General features: G+C 27.7%; 1 protein-coding gene across 1 annotated transcript; it reads right to left on the reverse strand.

Annotated features, from left to right (window-relative positions):
- Positions 1-5,203: 5,203 nt before the first annotated feature.
- LOC111622768 (cholecystokinin receptor type A-like) lies at positions 5,204-17,684 on the reverse strand. The gene is made up of 6 exons (XM_023365193.1): positions 17,261-17,684; positions 12,700-12,745; positions 12,321-12,597; positions 6,932-7,033; positions 5,651-5,813; positions 5,204-5,547 (listed from the first exon to the last, which is right to left on the reverse strand). Exons 1-6 carry the CDS (start codon positions 17,604-17,606, stop codon positions 5,387-5,389), a joined length of 1,095 nt encoding a protein of 364 aa, XP_023220961.1. The 5' UTR covers positions 17,607-17,684; the 3' UTR covers positions 5,204-5,386.
- Positions 17,685-18,986: the final 1,302 nt, after the last annotated feature.

The following is an 18,986-nucleotide window of genomic DNA, read 5'->3' on the forward strand; positions in this document are numbered from 1 at the left end:
CACTCAATTGCACGCAGACAAGTGCTGTATGCTACCATAAGCGAATCCAATGTAGATAGAAAGTAATTGATTTACAGAAATCCAATAGATATTTTGGAGTGGTATGTAAGACATTATCTAAGTTTAGGGTATGTAAACGTAACTGCCGAATTTCGTAGCAATTGGTCGAACGGCCTATAAATTTATAGCAAACAAACAAACATACAAATATCAATCTTCCTATTGTTATTTTTGGATCGGTGACTTTTAAACTGGCGATGGAAATGAATGCATTTTCAGATAAATAAGAGTAAAATATAAATTTAATTTTAAAAAAATTTGAAATACAATAACTGTAACAGACTAAACTGAAAACAAGAAATACTAAAAAATAATTTTTCACTCGAGAGAAGCTAAACAAAAGAACTTAAGAACAGTAAAGTTGGAACAGATGTTTCTGAAGATCTAATCGATGCGAGATAATATCTATAATCGAAGGAAAATAAAGGATACGATAAGTGAGATATAAATAAGTATGGTTAACTGACTTTTAAATCTACTGCATTTGTTAAAGATTCTTAATGATTCCTATTGGTAATTTTATTTATATATACAAAAGGTAAATCAATTTATTTCCCTAGACATCTCGTCACTGCCTAGAATAGTTAATTATGCCTGAAGATCTTCCTAGGAAAAGAGAGTAAAACTTTCCAGGAAGGATTTAGAGATAAATGTCAAAAACTGATTGAAACTGACCAGATGAAACGAAAACGAATGACCTTGTTATGCCTTCTTCTTGTATTAATTAAGATAAGTCATTTCACAAATTGGCTGACATTAGTAAGTTACATGAAATTTTAGACTGAGGATTATAGGGAATATTGACTTTGACAGATATTTCAATAACCAATTGTCTTGTATCTATTTGAGTAACTTTATATAAGGAAAGAAAAGATTTATTTTATATATTGTTATTTTTAAAAAGAAAAATAGCAATAACCTTTATATAATAACGACTACTATATTAATTTTATTGCTTGATTTATTCCGAGTGTCTTTTTATTTTTTTTTTTGTAGAAACACTACTCTATATATCTTCCTTATTCCTGCTTTTTTCTTTATTAATGTTTCCTTTTTTTTGAATTTGTCTTTTAACTTGAATCAAACACAGAAATGAATCCTTGTAATCGATAGTAATAGACGAAATAACTGGAATTTTCATAGAAATTTTATAATGCTAGAAAATATATTTTAAAAATACATAGTAGTGATGAATAACGATAACAAAAAAACAACAATTTTAGACACGTGTATTCATTCTTGTCCTTTAAACATAGTAGCAGAAAATCTTTGCTTCTATATCTACGGGTTTGATTTGTTCTGGAGATCTATGTACGAATTAAAGTACCATTCGTCAGTTATCATTCAGCTAACATCTTCCTTTATCTACTCTAAGAATAGTTTGAATTTTAAATAGAAAAGAATTCAAGGCGTGAGTGATGTTTTGAATCGATTGAAAGTGTTTTCAACTGACTCAAATATTCGATGAATTGTGCATCAGGCCAAACTGTCAATGTTTTTTTTCACCAAATTCTGCACGATACTAATTATAGTTGGAGTGTTTTTTTTAAAAGTAAACATCAATTATGTCTCATTATGTGCGATTGGAGAATGTAAGAAAAAGTAAATCTTCATGTTTTCACTCTTATGGCTTCGTTACTACAGCCTGTTCCCATTTTATTTATCTCCATACTATACAAAAATAGATTTTTGTTATTAAAAAATCTATAAGCACGTAGTAAGTAGATTTTTCCCCTACTTTCTTTTAGCAGCTCTATTATTATTTTTTTAAATTAATAAATTTTTTATAACAATAGATAACCTCTAAAGAAGACTTGTAACTGAAGCATTTATGAATTACGAAATACAAATCAGGAGTAAAGAGAAACACAAAACAAAAGAATTGTTAACAGACAGGAAGATAACTGCAGAAGATCATAAATAATTGTACGATTATATTGCAAGACTTCAAGTGCAGAAATTAAATTTCTCTTCACAAAAATAAATTGCCATTAAATTTATAAATAAATGTTTAAACTGTTTAAAAATAAAAATATCATAAACATTAAAATATTTAAATAAATTTATCCGATTAACCGATCTTCTATCGGTTATTAGGTTATTAATACAGTATTTATTGAATAGAAGTTGAAATACTGTGCAGTAATAATTTCACAAGTTTATTGGCTACGTGGTTCTAACTTACAAATGATTAGATTCAAGTTATTAGAATATATTCTTTGAATAAATATAGAAAACATCCAAATGCTTAAATATAAGCGTGAAAATCATTTCTATTATCTATTGTCTTCTCTCAACTTTTTCATGCCATTTTTCAAAGTAATGCTCGACCGTATCCGAAGAAATTGAATGAAATTGTGGGGAAAATATTAAAAAGTCATCCATAAATTTTAGTAATGGCTGATAATTACATACTATAGATTACAGAACCATAAAAATGCGTGTGATCTTGTGATGTTATATATATATTAACAAAATTATACTTCCTGTAATTGTCTTTTCTTAATGTCTTTCTTCTAAGTAAGAGTATCATTTTCTACAAAGTTTCCATGAAATTTATATTTTATTTTACAATTTAATGAATTAAGTGAATTAAGTACCAATCGTTAAATGAAATCATTAAGAATTTCACGGTACTTTCAGTCGATACATGATTGATCTCAGGTATCAAATTGATCTCTAATCTAAGTTGGTAGACGATATCATAGTTTTTCCGTCCAGTAGGAAAGTAAATTTATTGTCGTCTTTTAGAGGAATTAGTGGACTTGAGGACAGTTAATCCAGAGCTAAGTCAGTAGAGCAACTTTAGATTCTCTTTCGTCAAGATAATTGGCTAATTACATTAATTATGCATCAATTATCTTCAAGATAATCGTACTTATTTTACAACTTCTGTTATGTCGACCAAGTGCTGTATGCTACCATAAGCGAATCCAATGTAGATAGAAAGTAATTGATTTACAGAAATCCAATAGATATTTTGGAATGATATGTAAGACATTATCTAAGTTAAGGGTATGTAAACGTAACTACCAAATTTTGTAGCAATTGGTCGAACGGNAGATAATCGTACTTATTTTACAACTTCTGTTATGTCGACCATACAAATTGCTATACATTTTGTCTTACATTATAGTTTTTACATCTGATGTACGAGTATGTACTGTACAGTACAAGATTCTAAATTCTGTGAGATTTTGTTGATAGGGTCCACCCCTAACCTTTCAAACAGAGAGGTCGAGAAGTTCGTATGTGGTAGCGACTGCTTTCTGGAATATATTCTTCAACGTTATACAGATTCTCATATTATGCATGAAAATCGATTCGAAAAGTTGTTAGAAGTCATATTTATTTCGATTACAAAAATAAAACGAAACGAGAGAAATAAAGTTTTAAACTTTTATTATAAATTTAAAACTATTTCCAGACTTTTAATTTAAATCTCAGACGATGATTGAATCGGAGATTTCCATTGTCAGTTGTACCTTTTATTTTGCAAATTATTACTCTTTCAAAATAAATAGATTTATTTAAGAGAATTTAATTAATACTTTTGAAATTTGCTGGTAATAGAAGAAGCATCGTCGAATTTTACAACAGTTTTATGCAAATTTTAACCATTAAACTTCCAGATATTTGCATTTAAACATTAATTAAATTATTCTATTCTAAAATTACTATACAAATTTATAATTCAATTATAACACGGTTAGAAATTTCTTTCTAATTATTTTATATTTTAACTTTAGAAGGAGATTTTGAATATAAAAGTTTACAGCGTGAGTTTTACGAAATTTCGCTCTTCACACAGAATTTTTTTTTAAAAATTCGTGAATAATATTAAGAATAAATTGTTACATAAATGACAAGATAATAGTTTTATTTCCAATATGTTAAAAATTCACAGATAAATTTCCATATATTTTGATTTAAAAATGAAATTTAATGACTGAATTTACTAAACTTGCTGTCTTGAATCCTTTCGTGGAGAGAACACGAATGATTATATTCTAAATAATACGCTCATAAGAGGTGATTATTCAATACGGCAATGTTAAGATTGTAACTTTGTGTTAATTAAAACAAGCACGGCACCATTAGTTAAAGATTACTCCGAGTGTTATTAGTGGAAAAAAAATATTCTAATCAAATCGTACATTTTGTAAAGAATAGATAGTGGAAGAAGAAAGAAAATATGAGCCACAAGTAATCTGATACTCGTTTACACGTTTATTAAAAATGACGTGAATAAAATTCTCTCATTTGATTGTCCACTTCTGGTATTCATATCAAATATAGCTTAAGTGTCACGCGATTCAATGTGTAGTTTCTGATTGACACTTCTGGTTTTTGTATGTGTTAAGATGTCAATTTACTACTAAAGATATTTGCAGTTTTCATTTAAAATTTAACATTTTATCATTATAGAAGTGTCGATTTTACGAGTATTAGAACAATGTAGTAAAAAATGAGATCTTATGTAAAATGTGGACGTATCGATTCTTGCCTAGAAGCTATTTTATTTCAAGAGTATAGTAATACATAATAAAATCTTTTCGTAAAGAATAAAATATTCCAACTCACCTATAAAATATTTTAAATATTTCATAATAATAAATATGGCATTTTATGGCATCAAGTTTTGTAAAGATTTTCTAATTTTTAAATAAAAATAAGATACTAAAGAAGAGAGGGAACTTCTTTTCTGTTTTCAGTTTATGTCATTAAATTACTTACATTCTCATTAATTAATTATTCAATATAAAAAAAAGAAGAGTTTTATTCACTTTTCTAACCCATTTTTTATTACAATATTTAAATTACTTAATGTTATTTAAAAGCGAAATAATTCATATATGAAAAGGTAAAATAAATCTTCTTAATTAAAAACTGGAAAATACTTCAGTTTCCGATGATGTTATTAACTGCTGCTCGATAATTAAACAATCATTAAGTAATTTTACTAAATTGCAACAATAATTTTCTTAGATTTCTTAATTCCTATTACACCAGTCTAATTAATTTTGAATGAAAAATACCTAATGTTTTGTTCTTATTAAATCTCTATTTAACGAACATACACGTCAGGCGTTAAGCATTTCGTAACATAAAACAATTGAGAAGTAAAATTTATTCATCCGAACGAAATTACAAGTATATATATATATAGAGAGAACATGCTGGCAATTCAATATCGTTTACAATAATACACACATCAGATGAATTATAGAAGTATATCTTAGTAAAAATATTGTTCGTCTTTTTTTTTCTAAAGGGTTGAAGGGCAGTTCTGGGATCAAAGAAAACTGAAGTTCGACATGAAATTTTATATAGGGGTTGGCTTCGCCTCTTTCGTGTGAGAAAAGTAAAATTTATTTCCATCGAGAGGCGATTTGAGTTCCGTTTCTTTTATTCCATTTATCAATTTCCCTCTTCCGTGAGAAGGACTCCACGTGACTGCTGTGCTGAAAGTCATCCGAGAACATTCTGAATAAAGAAAAATAAGTAAACATACTCCCGAACCTTTTCTTATAGAACACTATTTAAAGCTTAGATCAATTTTGTATGACAGGAAAAAGGAAATACTCACGAGGTCTCTTTAAATTCTTTTCTCCATAAGTACATTTTAGTAATTTCAGGAAAGCCTGTCGAAAATTATTGTTGAATCCTCCGTATATAACGGGATTGATAGCGCTGTTGGAGTAAGCGGCAAATGTAGCGAAATAATTCAGATTTACAAACCATTCCGGCAACTGAAAGAAAATTTAAATTCGGAATTATGTCGATAATTATTAAAAGTATATACAAAACATAACAACTCTCAACCTAAATTGTCATTATCCACGTAACCATCAACACCATTTGGAAATCTACAAGAGTATTACTAGGGATATCATCACAGTGATTTGGATAATACGTCAATTAAACTACTGGTAAGTATTTAAAAATGTTTTTAAATTCTCTCTTTTGTGGTCGGTAGTTTTGTGTGTTTCTGGGATTCTATTGTTTGAAAAGTATTAACACACTTGCGGTATCTTCGCTGTCGTGTTTAACTGTAGTTTCTCTCCTACTTTAGCATAGTCACGAATTCTTCGATTTTCAGGCCATTTCTTATGTCAAATGCTACTGTCAGAGTTGGGGTAGATACTGTACTATTACTGAAGGTCGACTAAAATTACAAATTTGTTTTCGTTTTCTTTTAACTGATTGTATTTTTCTCTTTTAAATTAGTTTTCAGAGCTTCTGCTGTTTTTTGTAACTTAAAGCTAATGTTGTAATCTTCACAAAAAGATCTCTATAACTATCTTCATTTGCTGCGCATATATTCTGTTCCTGGTACCAATTTACACAAAAATTCAAACAAAACGTGTTATGTTTATATTACATTAAAGGTAAACTTTACTATGATTTCGGCATCTACAAACTTATAGTGACAAAGTTGGAGACGACTTAATGTAGTCTTGAATGGACTGGATCATTTCCCTGTGGAATTTATTTGGTTGGTTCTGTTATGATGTTTTCCTCTTTCGAGTTACTCTTCCATTAGATATTTGTTTGCAGGTGTTTTGTGCTCGTATCGCTGGCTTTTGATGGCAAACACTAATTACAGAAACACTTTTTTTTTAAAAAAAACCTTGCACGTCCAATTCATTTAATTAAAGAAATACAAATGGACTGTAAAACTTATGAATGTCTCATATTATTTCTTCTTAAATTTTGAAAACCTTAAAAAATAGTACGATAAATAAACTCAACACGTAAACGATGTGACAAGAGAGATGCCTCCCGGGAGGACTTTCTAAAAAAACTGGTCCCTATTTATATGTTAAATCGTTTTAAATGAAAAGAAAAATTGTATTAAAGAACTTACAGGAGCATCTTTATGTCCAAACTGCGAGTAGAGGACGATGATTTGGAAGGGCATCCAACAGAGAACGAAGACAAACAGAACAACACAAACCATCTTGATCACCTGAAAACAAATGATTGGAAGTAATAAACTTCAGAATTATATTTAACTCGTTTAAATATTAAATTATTATTACTTTACGAGCTATAAAATTTTTTGTGTCCGAATTTGGAGAATGAATACAAAATTCCACGATACGACGAATCTCAACGTATTCTTATCTTTGTTTGTTTTTTAAAGCTTTAATTACAGTTACGAGATCGATTGATGAGTTTTATTTATAAAAGAGTAGGAAAAAAAATGAATTGATCGAATCTCTGTTTGTTTCCTTTGTAAAACTAGATAAAAAAAACTACATTCTGTTGTGAAATAAGTTTTATTTTATGTTTTTACAAGAAAAATCTGTACAAAGATAAAAGAACACATAAAATTCTCATCTGATTTCTTTAAAAGTAAAAATAACACATGAATAAATACGAACTGAAACGTTTTAGAATGTTCTTGCAATAACAGAAATCAAAGCATGTATGAACATAAGATACTCATTACATATAAAAGCTTGTATGTAATATAACTAAAAGCAAACTGTGATAATAAATACATTGTGAATTAAATTGTTTTACCAAAATTCAAGAGATGAAAGTAAAAATTTCTTTCACACAAAACAATTTTTGAATGGAAAAAAAAGTGAGATCATCTACAAAAACGACACGTCCGTCATAAAAAAGTCATTTGGAGAATATTCCAGGAAAGATAAGCATTATTTACAGAATAAAACACGTTCTGGTAAATGGCAACTATACAAAAAAATATATTTTTTATTAGTCTCTATTTAATTTCTGATATGTTCATCCTAAAATTGAATGTTATCCTTGTTATTCCACTAACGTAGACCGAGATCCAACACACAACACATGCTTATCTGATTACGAATATATGTTTTATTATCCATTTAGAATATTTCAGATTGTGATAAATACCGCTTTTGATTTAATAATTCTATAAATTCCGTTTTTATTATAGAAAGAACAATTTTATTTTTCCTTCACAAAGTCTACAAGAATAACTGGTTTATTAATAAATTAATATATAAATTAATAGAATAAAATTTAACTAAAACATATTCAAAATTTATGCTCGACTGTTTAAAATGCAGTATAAAGTTATAATAGAAAATGACTGTATTTTATTATTATGTATAAGATAACTCATGTATATTAATAATTTTCTATGTCAATATATAAGTTTTCATAACAGTAACGAGAAAGAGGAGATAGACTCATAAATATTGCACCACGTTTCTGTCGTAACCGTGACTTTTTATATCGTAAAAGGAAACTTGTATTTATGGACTTGTTCTTCGGTTACTCAGTAACCTTATCTGTGCTCGAGAAGAAAAAAAAATTTCCTACTCTTATCTAAGGTAGAAATAACAAAATAAAATAGTGATAAAGTCATGTTTGATAAATCAGTTTTTCTAAAATAAACCTTCTCTTAGGAGAAAGAACGTTGTAGAAAACGTAAATTTCTTAGTTTTCTTTTGTGGAATAAATCTACGATATCTTCTAACATTAGGCAGACTCGATAGAAAGTTTCGTCTCTGATGCTGCGATAACGACGAAGGAAATTTAAGTTATTTTTGTTAATAAGATTTAAAAAGAATTGTCTTTAAGAATAGAAACACGAAACAAAAATTAGATTGACTTCGCTAATTTTTTTTAGTTTTCAAAATAGAAACTCGCTGATTGATTAAATTACTTTCTCGTTCCTTCACCATATACTTTAATTTTTACGTGAGATAAATATAAAAATCTAATCTTAAGTAAAGATAATAATTTACTTAATCCTTTTTACTTATGTATAGAGTTAATATTTTTACATTTATCTCACGTTAAAAGATGAAGTAAAGAATTATTAGATCTAAATACATTTTATCAGTTATTTATTTTTAAATATAACTGATATTTTAACAGATTTTATGACTAGAAGATAAATAACCTACCACATTTCATCACTTTTACAACAGAGGAAAGTAAATAATACAGCAGAATAGTACTTTGTCGTAGACTCTCTGTGATTCTGTATGTAAAATTACTGAAAACATCATGTTTTTTTGTTTCAAAACTTTATGGTTTTTATAATAATACTACCTTTAGAGAAATATTTTCAACAATTTCATATATTTAAGTGGAGAAGAACGTACAAAAGGTCAACTCTGCTGTGTGATTTTGTATTCCTGTGGTGAATTATGAAGAAATTAAGTTTCTTAAATTAAAAATCTTTCCTAATGTATATTTTGTTACATGATAACGTAATATAAATCATTATTTACATTACGTACAGTACGTATTTATATTACGAACGTATTATTATCATTAATCATGTAATTGATAAATCATAGTAAATTTAAATAATAATTTTAAGGATATTTGTGATTAAAATTCCAATATTATAATAATATATTTGAATATTTTTCTTTTGAACTTTCTACACAAGAATTTCTTCAACAGTCAAATGTATTTATGCAATTATTAAGCATGTAATATGTCAATAGAATAAAGGCAATTTAGAGTAATTTACAAAGCAGAGAGAATACAGCTAATAATTTAGATAGGTCAATATATCTTAAGAAGAAGAAGAACAGATTCCCCTAATTTTAAAATATATACATAATTTTTTTTCATTTTAAAAATAAATTTATCTCTTCTTATGTTTGAAAAATGCGATATAACTTTCAATTCAAGATAAAGATAAGTGAAAATGAATAATTATTACATTTAATATTCATTTTTCATTATCTTTCCTTGTTTTGAAAGTATGAATTCTTGTATTCTGAGAAGTAAATGTAGAAGATAAGGAATAATATTTATTCTATTTTAACTTTTAAAAATAATTTTAAAATATTTATGAAGAAAATTGAAGGAGAGAACGAGACAATTGAAAAAGTGATGAGGCTGGAGTTGAGAATCCATTCATATACTCTCAAAGGGTGTGTAGAATTGAAATGATCTGTTTTTCTTATTTTTATACTTTTGTAATGGGAATATTCCGATTAAAATTATATTTAGAATATCCTCGAATATATGAAAATTTTCATAGAATTACTTCGAAATATTCTGATACTTTTTATTTAACCATTCATATTTCATTCACCTTTTTCTCGACGAGTAAGAGTAAATAGTAAATGTTAAGTAAATGAATTTTATACGCTTCGGTTTAAGTAAATGCTACAAAACATCTGACATTTGAAAATGTAAATTTAATTAAATAAAATTAGATGTTTTGCTGATACGTTCTGTACGTTGCATGCTTCGGATTGAAATTTTAATGGAATTTGCCGTAAATTTCTATACAGTTTTGACGAGGATTCATCCACAATTTAAAAAAAAAACTTGTAATGATGTCTTCTAATAGAGAAAAACACTTTCGAGATCCTTTCTCCATTCATTTTATATTTGAAATTGTTTTGTATTGTATTGTTTGAACATTGTAATTTATGGTTATGAGAATAATTAAATACTAAACAATTAAAATTGATTTTATCTGTTCGAAAATTATGATGTGTACAAGACAAAAAGTATCTGTGTATAAATATAAACAACATTACTTAATATTACTGCTTAAAATTACATAATGAAATTGCTAAGAGGTAATTTATGGTTTTATTATGGTTTTCTATAAATGTTCTAATTCTAAATACAAGTTTAAAGTGGAATTCCCAATATGAATGTCACAGGATTATATTTAACGGCGTAAACAAACATTTAATAAACGTTCAGAAGTTAGGAGCTAGTGGGATTTATTGCATCGTTCAGAATCTTTGTCAGAATAAATATTCCCATTCTAAATAAAGTAATTGAATGACGATATTCGACAGAACTTAATTGACTTTCACTGTAGTTTCTTTAAATGCTACGAGAGAATTAACAGGTAAGATTAGAATTCGTTCATTTTCACGGTTGTTATAATTAATTGTTGATTGATGATACAACGGATCGATCATCAATCAGCATCTAATGACTAAATACATTTTATTCGCTTGTCACCAATGAAAAATGCTCTTTTAGTTCTTCATTATCAATTTACTCTTATGAAGTCGAATAAATTTAAAATAAATATTTAAATAAATAAAATTTAAATTAGCATAAAATATAGTTCAAATATTTCCACATCATTCTGAGTATTTCTGTGAAAATCNCTCTTAAAAGATATTTTTTTTCCTGTATAAACAAATGGAAGTTTTTATTCTCACTAAAGCTAAGCTTCTAGCAGTAGCTTACAGAAAAAAGTCTATCATAAATTCCGCCATTTCTGGAAAATTTTCACGTAATATATTACGTGAAATATTATTATTTTTTTAAATAAATTAAATAGTTTTAAATTTGTAATTTTGTTTGGCATTTTAATGCATGGAGCTATCTCTCTTCGAATTTCAAAAAAAATTAGCGATAAAAAGTGATGTTTTTTGTTACTTTCTTTACTTAAAAGTGCATATCCTTCATTTCTTTTTTAATACGATGCAAATGTAAACTTATTTTTCGACTATTTTTGTTCTTTTGAGTAGACTTAAAGCAAGAGAATGCATTTTTCTTGAAATATTTACTTTTTACTTTAAATTTAATGGACGTAATTACTAAATTTCTAAAGTGATTTTTTTTATTATTATTCTGTCATAGAGAATGTAAGAGCTCATAAATAACTTTTTCAACACTTAGATATCGTGTCAGTTAAAATATTTCATTATAAAATGTAATGATAATTGTATATGAAAATAAAGAAAGAATTTAAATGTAATTTATATAAGAGGAATCGCATCCTGGAAATTTCAGAGACTTGGAAACAGTCTGCAATTCCAAATTCCAGGAATACAAACGTAATCAATACCCAGATACCACAGTGTCATTACTCATTATATTGTTATCATTATACTCAGTGATTTCTTCTCTTATTCTGGCATTTTTTCTGCTTTACGAATTATCTTTATTGTCTAGCTCTTTACAAATAAGTTGCCGCTAGAATTTATTTGTACAACAGCCAGACATTAAAAGTTAATGTGGAAGACAATAAAGTTTTCTTACTACTGGAAAGTAAGAATGTTTGATAATAATAAAGATCCAGAGAGAATTAGTTGCAAAGCTTCTAGTACGTTTAAAAAACTATTGCTTTAAATCGCAATTAAAATGATAATGTGAGAGGCAATAATTGTTATTTAGCTCATTCGAAACTACGAATAAAATTTCTATAAATTTTATATTAATATTTGGGAATATAACAAGATGCACTCGTAACTTTTTTATTGTATCGATAGCTTTATAAATTTATGCAACAGCTGAATTTATTAATTTCTTACTTTTTTCTTGGCCTTGTGTTGGAGACTGATGTTAGCCACACTTCTTTCTCCAGGAACTTTGTTCATCCACAGCCTCCAGATGATGAGGGAATAGGAAGTACTCATGATGACGATTGGCAGGAAGAAAAGAGCCACCGTGACGAAAGTATAGTAAATTTTTTTTCCTTTTATCTCTTTGACGCATCTACCCAATTCTTCTGAATAGACTGTTTCGTGAGGCCAAACGTCCGAACATTGAATTTCCAGAAAGTCGCTCCACTGAAACGAGAAAGGAATTCTGTTTTATAAAGATGAAATGATTGTTAAACTTTATTCTGAAATTGTCATACAAACCAATATTTTTAATAATAATTTATTATTTCGGATGTAATAAAATCACTTTGCTCTCTTCAGGAGAATCGACGACAAATAGGGTAGAAGGAATGCTAACAATAAGAAAATTTGTTTTTCAATTTTTTGAAAAGAAAATCGATAAGCTAAATACTAACATCTTCTTCCATCTCATCCATCATCCACTTATCTACTCCATCTTTCCACGCACTTATTTCTCCATTCGTAGTGTACTTTTCGATTTTCAATTGCAAAAAATGTTAGATTTTTTCCCCATAAATTATTTAACTATTCCAAATAAATGTCTTTTTATCTTGTAATAAAGAAAATTTGTTTATTGTTTTTTTTTTGCTTTTGTAAGCAGAGAGTTTACAAGAAATTTCATACTTATCAATCTTTATTTTTAGAAAAAAAAACACTATTGAAATTACATACGAAATTTTCTCTTCATATTATTGTATTATAATATAAAGTCCATAAATGAGCACGTGTTTAGGATTTAACTACATAAATTCTTTAATATAAGAGGCAGAAAATAGAATCTTTTGCAGTTGTATATTATCTCAGACTAGTCTAAATGATATGACTAAACTCTAAAATACAATAAAGTTAAATTAAAGAGTCGTTTAATTATAAACAAACAATATGTATCCATATTGAGTGTAGAGATATAGGTGAATCGTGTGTCACATATATGAATACATACAGGGACTTTTTTCTCGATATTTCAGGGTTCTCTGAGTCTAAAAATGTAAAAATCTTGGGAGGGAACATTCTTTGATCGATCGCCATAATCTCCCTGTGTTATAAATAACAACTCAGGGAAAGTAAAACTCACGCTGATATCAGTTAGGTTTTACATTTGATAAGAACTTTAGTAAAATTCAAGCTGTTGTCACGAACAATGAAAAGTAATGCTGTGATAAGAACTCATTTACATGTTAGAAAGCAAAAGAAGGCTAGAAATATTCCAGGATTATATACATCACGTGTAAAAGTTTTCATTTCTGTTCTGAGTTGAAACCATTTTTATGCTTTTGATGTTTTTGAATACCAAATATATTTGCAATTTTAACATATTTTTACTTTAAAGAGTTTAGTAAAACAACGTTTTTTATAAAAAAAAAAAACACGTATACATTTTGAAGAAACGGTTCAGAAAGTCTTAAATGCATTAACTCTTAAAAGATATTTTTTTTCCTGTATAAACAAATGGAAGTTTTTATTCTCACTAAAGCTAAGCTTCTAGCAGTAGCTTACAGAAAAAAGTCTATCATAAATTCCGTCATTTCTGGAAAATTTTCACGTAATATATTACGTGAAATATTATTATTTTTTTAAATAAATTAAATAGTTTTAAATTTGTAATTTTGTTTGGCATTTTAATGCATGGAGCTATCTCTCTTCGAATTTCAAAAAAAATTAGCGATAAAAAGTGATGTTTTTTGTTACTTTCTTTACTTAAAAGTGCATATCCTTCATTTCTTTTTTAATACGATGCAAATGTAAACTTATTTTTCGACTATTTTTGTTCTTTTGAGTAGACTTAAAGCAAGAGAATGCATTTTTCTTGAAATATTTACTTTTTACTTTAAATTTAATGGACGTAATTACTAAATTTCTAAAGTGATTTTTTTTATTATTATTCTGTCATAGAGAATGTAAGAGCTCATAAATAACTTTTTCAACACTTAGATATCGTGTCAGTTAAAATATTTCATTATAAAATGTAATGATAATTGTATATGAAAATAAAGAAAGAATTTAAATGTAATTTATATAAGAGAAATCGCATCCTGGAAATTTCAGAGACTCAGAAACAGAAATGTCTGCAGTTCCAAATTCCAGGAATACAAACGTAATCAATACCCAGATACCACAGTGTCATTACTCATTATATTGTTATCATTATACTCAGTGATTTCTTCTCTTATTCTGGCATTTTTTCTGCTTTACGAATTATCTTTATTGTCTAGCTCTTTACAAATAAGTTGCCGCTAGAATTTATTTGTACAACAGCCAGACATTAAAAGTTAATGTGGAAGACAATAAAGTTTTCTTACTACTGGAAAGTAAGAATGTTTGATAATAATAAAGATCCAGAGAGAATTAGTTGCAAAGCTTCTAGTACGTTTAAAAAACTATTGCTTTAAATCGCAATTAAAATGATANGGGTGGAGTCAATTCCGGAAAATATTTCACGATCATTTTCGCGTAGTCTATCGATTAAACATAACACTTGTATTTGTTTGATACAGGTTTTTCATTTTAATTTTTTCTATCTTATTAATAAAATCTGAACTATAATATCACATAGATATCGACTTTTATTCTCCACTTACACATAAAAAAATCCTTTACGATATTAATTGGCATTGACGAATATGAATGTAAATGAATGTAATAAATAATATATAAATACACAACGTACATGCAACAGAACACAACACCATACAGGACACAACGCATGTATATATATATATAATTGAATAAATTAGTATATGATATAATTAAAACATTATAAAAAATTCATTATAATAGAGGTAGAGTAAAACTTCTGAAATAAAAAATAACATTTTAATAAGAATAGGAAAACCGACTTTAAGGGGATTGTGCAAACTCACTAAAATTCCCAGTTAGAAAGTAATAACAGAAAGTAAATCGAAGTCCGGACAACTGTTAACATAACTCAGCAGAAAATTTATCGTTAAGAAGATGAGATTTCATTCCGTGTCAGCAGGAACGAGAAACTAAATGGAAAATAGTTTTGCAAACTTTTACATATTTTTCATTCTCTGTCTCTTCTTGAAATCATCATCGTGTGTATCTGACACATCTTTCAAAATTCTCTATCGAACAATTACAGTAGTAAATAGTAAAATTGATAATTTTTAATTTAGGAAGAGACAAGAGAAGATAGGAGGATGGAGAGCAACGACATAAAAGAGTAACGAAAATTAATAACATTATTACATATTTCTATTTTTATTTAATAGTTAATTTTAAATTAACTTTTCTTTCCTTTTTAGTTTATTTAATAAAAAATTTTTCTTTCAATTTCTCTTTCTCGTAATCTTAANTTTATATGAATCTGAAGACTTAAAAGTAATGGTAGCAATTATTATGGATGAAAACAAGTAAAGAATGCCAGAAAAGACCAGCAATTACGTTGCCAACTTTTTTCATTATGGTAAGAAAATTATATGTAAGAGGAGTGAAATGATGTGCCAAGTGTTTAATATATGTTAATATTGTCTCTTGTCTTTTCATTATTCTACTTGACTGACGTGTAGAGAGTATTTTTTTCTTATTATTATTGAAGACAAGTTGAAAGATAGTTAATGTTTTAATGTGTCAGATTCGGAAAAGACACAAGCGGGTCAAAGACGAAACTATATATAATTTCTTTAACAAGTTTTATTTATATATTCCTATTAACAATTAAAACTTTTAGACTTAGAAATATTAAAACTGTGCGAAGACGGAAGAATAGGAAGAAGAGAAAACGAACAGGCGTTTAATCGTTTTCAACTACCTCCTCTTTTATTTTTTCTTCCAATTTACACGTCAGTTCCTTCATAATCTTCAGAACTTTTGAGAAGTTAATCTCTTTTTCTGAGTTATTTGTTTTTAATTGTGTTTGTTGTAGCTCGAAGAAACATGTCACGGAATGCTGGCGTCCACAAGACTCCTGAATCATCACTTACTCTGTTTAATCATCAAATTTAGGTTCAAAACTTACTATTCACAATTCGTAATGTGAATCAAATATTTCTTACGACAATACTTAGTTAATTAATTTTTCATATACATAGTATTACATTCTGATTCAACATACCAACTTATTGATTCTTCAAGAGAAATATTAGAATAAAAATANCGAACAATTACAGTAGTAAATAGTAAAATTGATAATTTTTAATTTAGGAAGAGACAAGAGAAGATAGGAGGATGGAGAGCAACGACATAAAAGAGTAACGAAAATTAATAACATTATTACATATTTCTATTTTTATTTAATAGTTAATTTTAAATTAACTTTTCTTTCCTTTTTAGTTTATTTAATAAAAAATTTTTCTTTCAATTTCTCTTTCTCGTAAAATTAATAATATTCATAAATAAAGGAGTATATTTTTCTTTACTAAGTAAACATTTTCCGGCTCTTAAATAAATGTCTTTATTTTAGTAATGAAACTATTGATTATATTTCTCGTTATTTTTTTTCTGAATAGAAATGTCTCTCGTGAAACTAGTTAATTAATTATTGATATATGAAATAGGAAGGAAACGGCTTGAAACAAATGAAAATATTTATTCTAGCTTAAGGGATAACTGATATAAAACAGAATTAATAACGAGAGAATGAATTTCTAGAATAAAAAAGAATTGTTTTTGATACAGAAAATGTATCAATATTATTTTTAATTTTACTTTTTAGTCAAATTGCGTGATAAGATTGATCAAAATTCATGCTGAAAATCTAAATCACACACCTCAAAACAGAACTACAATTATCGAATGGTGTATGATACGAAAGAGCCATCCATTTATATTATTCTTAATCGATATTTCTCTTAATTTTATAAAATATAAAAGTTTATAGAACTTACTCTGAGCAAAAGGATTGAAACTGCACATGAAAGGTCCCAATACGTAAATAGGTTCGGTCAGATCGTTGCACAGATGGACCCACATGCAAGTCAGACAGATCAACAGGTCGGCCACTGCCAAATTGACAAGATAGACGTTGATGGTAGTGCGCATGGAGTTATTAAGACCCACTGCAAAGACGATGCCCAGATTGCCCACTACTGTGGCACACATTAATAACAAGTAACTCACGATTTTGGCGTATTCCTTCCAAGTCAACTCGCGAAAAGAAGTGTCGCTGGGAAATTCTATAGAAGAGAAGTTGAGATAGAGCCACTCGGAATCGTTACACGTTCTATCCCCCATAGTTAAAGGTGGTTCAAAAGATAAAACCGAACACTCGACTGGCTTCTGTGCCAGCGAATGCGATGGTTACCCCGGTGATCCGCTTATAATCGTGGCATTGCCAGTCGACGTCTTTCCATAAGCTTTTTCTATTGGAATAAATAAATTGTGTATGGCGCCATCTGTTATGAGATTTTTGTTATAAAATCTTTCTATATTTTTATTATTATAATATGACAAAAAGCTTAATTTTGAGGGTAGAGATGAGTTATATATATATAAACTATAAATGCTGACAAATAAAATCTTCATTAAGTTTGACCCCACTCGAGATAAGTGACCACCCTCTATCTCTCCATCCTCTCGACCTTTCACCACCAAAATTTAATGGCATCAATGTCTCTTATACACAAGCCATCCTGCCTAATTTCGTTTCTTAATATTTACTCCATCCTAAAATATTGAACCAAATAGGCGCTAACACATATATACACGCCAAAACACCCACTACACTCCGCATAACCATAGAATTTTTCTGTCTCGAAGGGTTAAATTAAAAATGATTCCAATACTTTCCCTCGTTATGTATAGGTCTACATAAAAGCCCGAACAAGTAAAACGATCTGATGTAATTATATGATATATTCTGTACTTAACAAATGTAATGATTTACATTAAAGTACTCCTTTGATGTGTATAATGACGATAATTGCTTCATTGTTACTCTGTAAAGATCTTCCGTTGGATATAACGGCTTAGATATTCTCTCGTTCATATAAATAGCAAATATTTTTCATTTTGTTACCACTCGACTTTATGTACTTAAGTCTTTAACGTATTCATTGAAACTCTTGAGATTCAAGACAGAGTAATCGAGTAAACGAATTTCAATATAATTTAATGATTAATACAGCTTTACTTAACAATTAAAATGGAGAAAATAGTTTAAAATTATAAATTCTATAATATATTTTTTTAATTAAGGGTGTGAGCACATTTCCTTTATCTTGAGAATTTATTATTTTATGATTTATAGCAACATGAATTACAAATTCAAATAAAAGAATCAATGGAGAAACTGTAGAATATTTTCTTTTAGACACTAAAAGAAATAAATCCTTCGTAAATAAAATATTTGGGGTAAATTATCCAAGTATCGTGTAACAAAAATTAATGCAAATTCGTGATAAATAAGGAAATGTGATATTATTCGTTATTGTAATGCATTCGTCCAATCCCGGTATTACTTATTTGCGTAATTACAAAGATATCATCTTTCGTAAAGGACTTTATGAAAACTGATATAAGAAAGTTGAAATTGAAAAGTTTATTTTTATTAATAAAAATAAAATTTGTTACAAAACTTGTAACGATATAAGAATTCTAATTATTTACATTAAT

Source organism: Centruroides sculpturatus, unplaced genomic scaffold, assembly GCF_000671375.1.
Source record: "Centruroides sculpturatus isolate CEXI.00-Female unplaced genomic scaffold, Cexi_2.0 scaffold39, whole genome shotgun sequence".
Lineage (NCBI taxonomy): Eukaryota > Metazoa > Arthropoda > Arachnida > Scorpiones > Buthidae > Centruroides > Centruroides sculpturatus.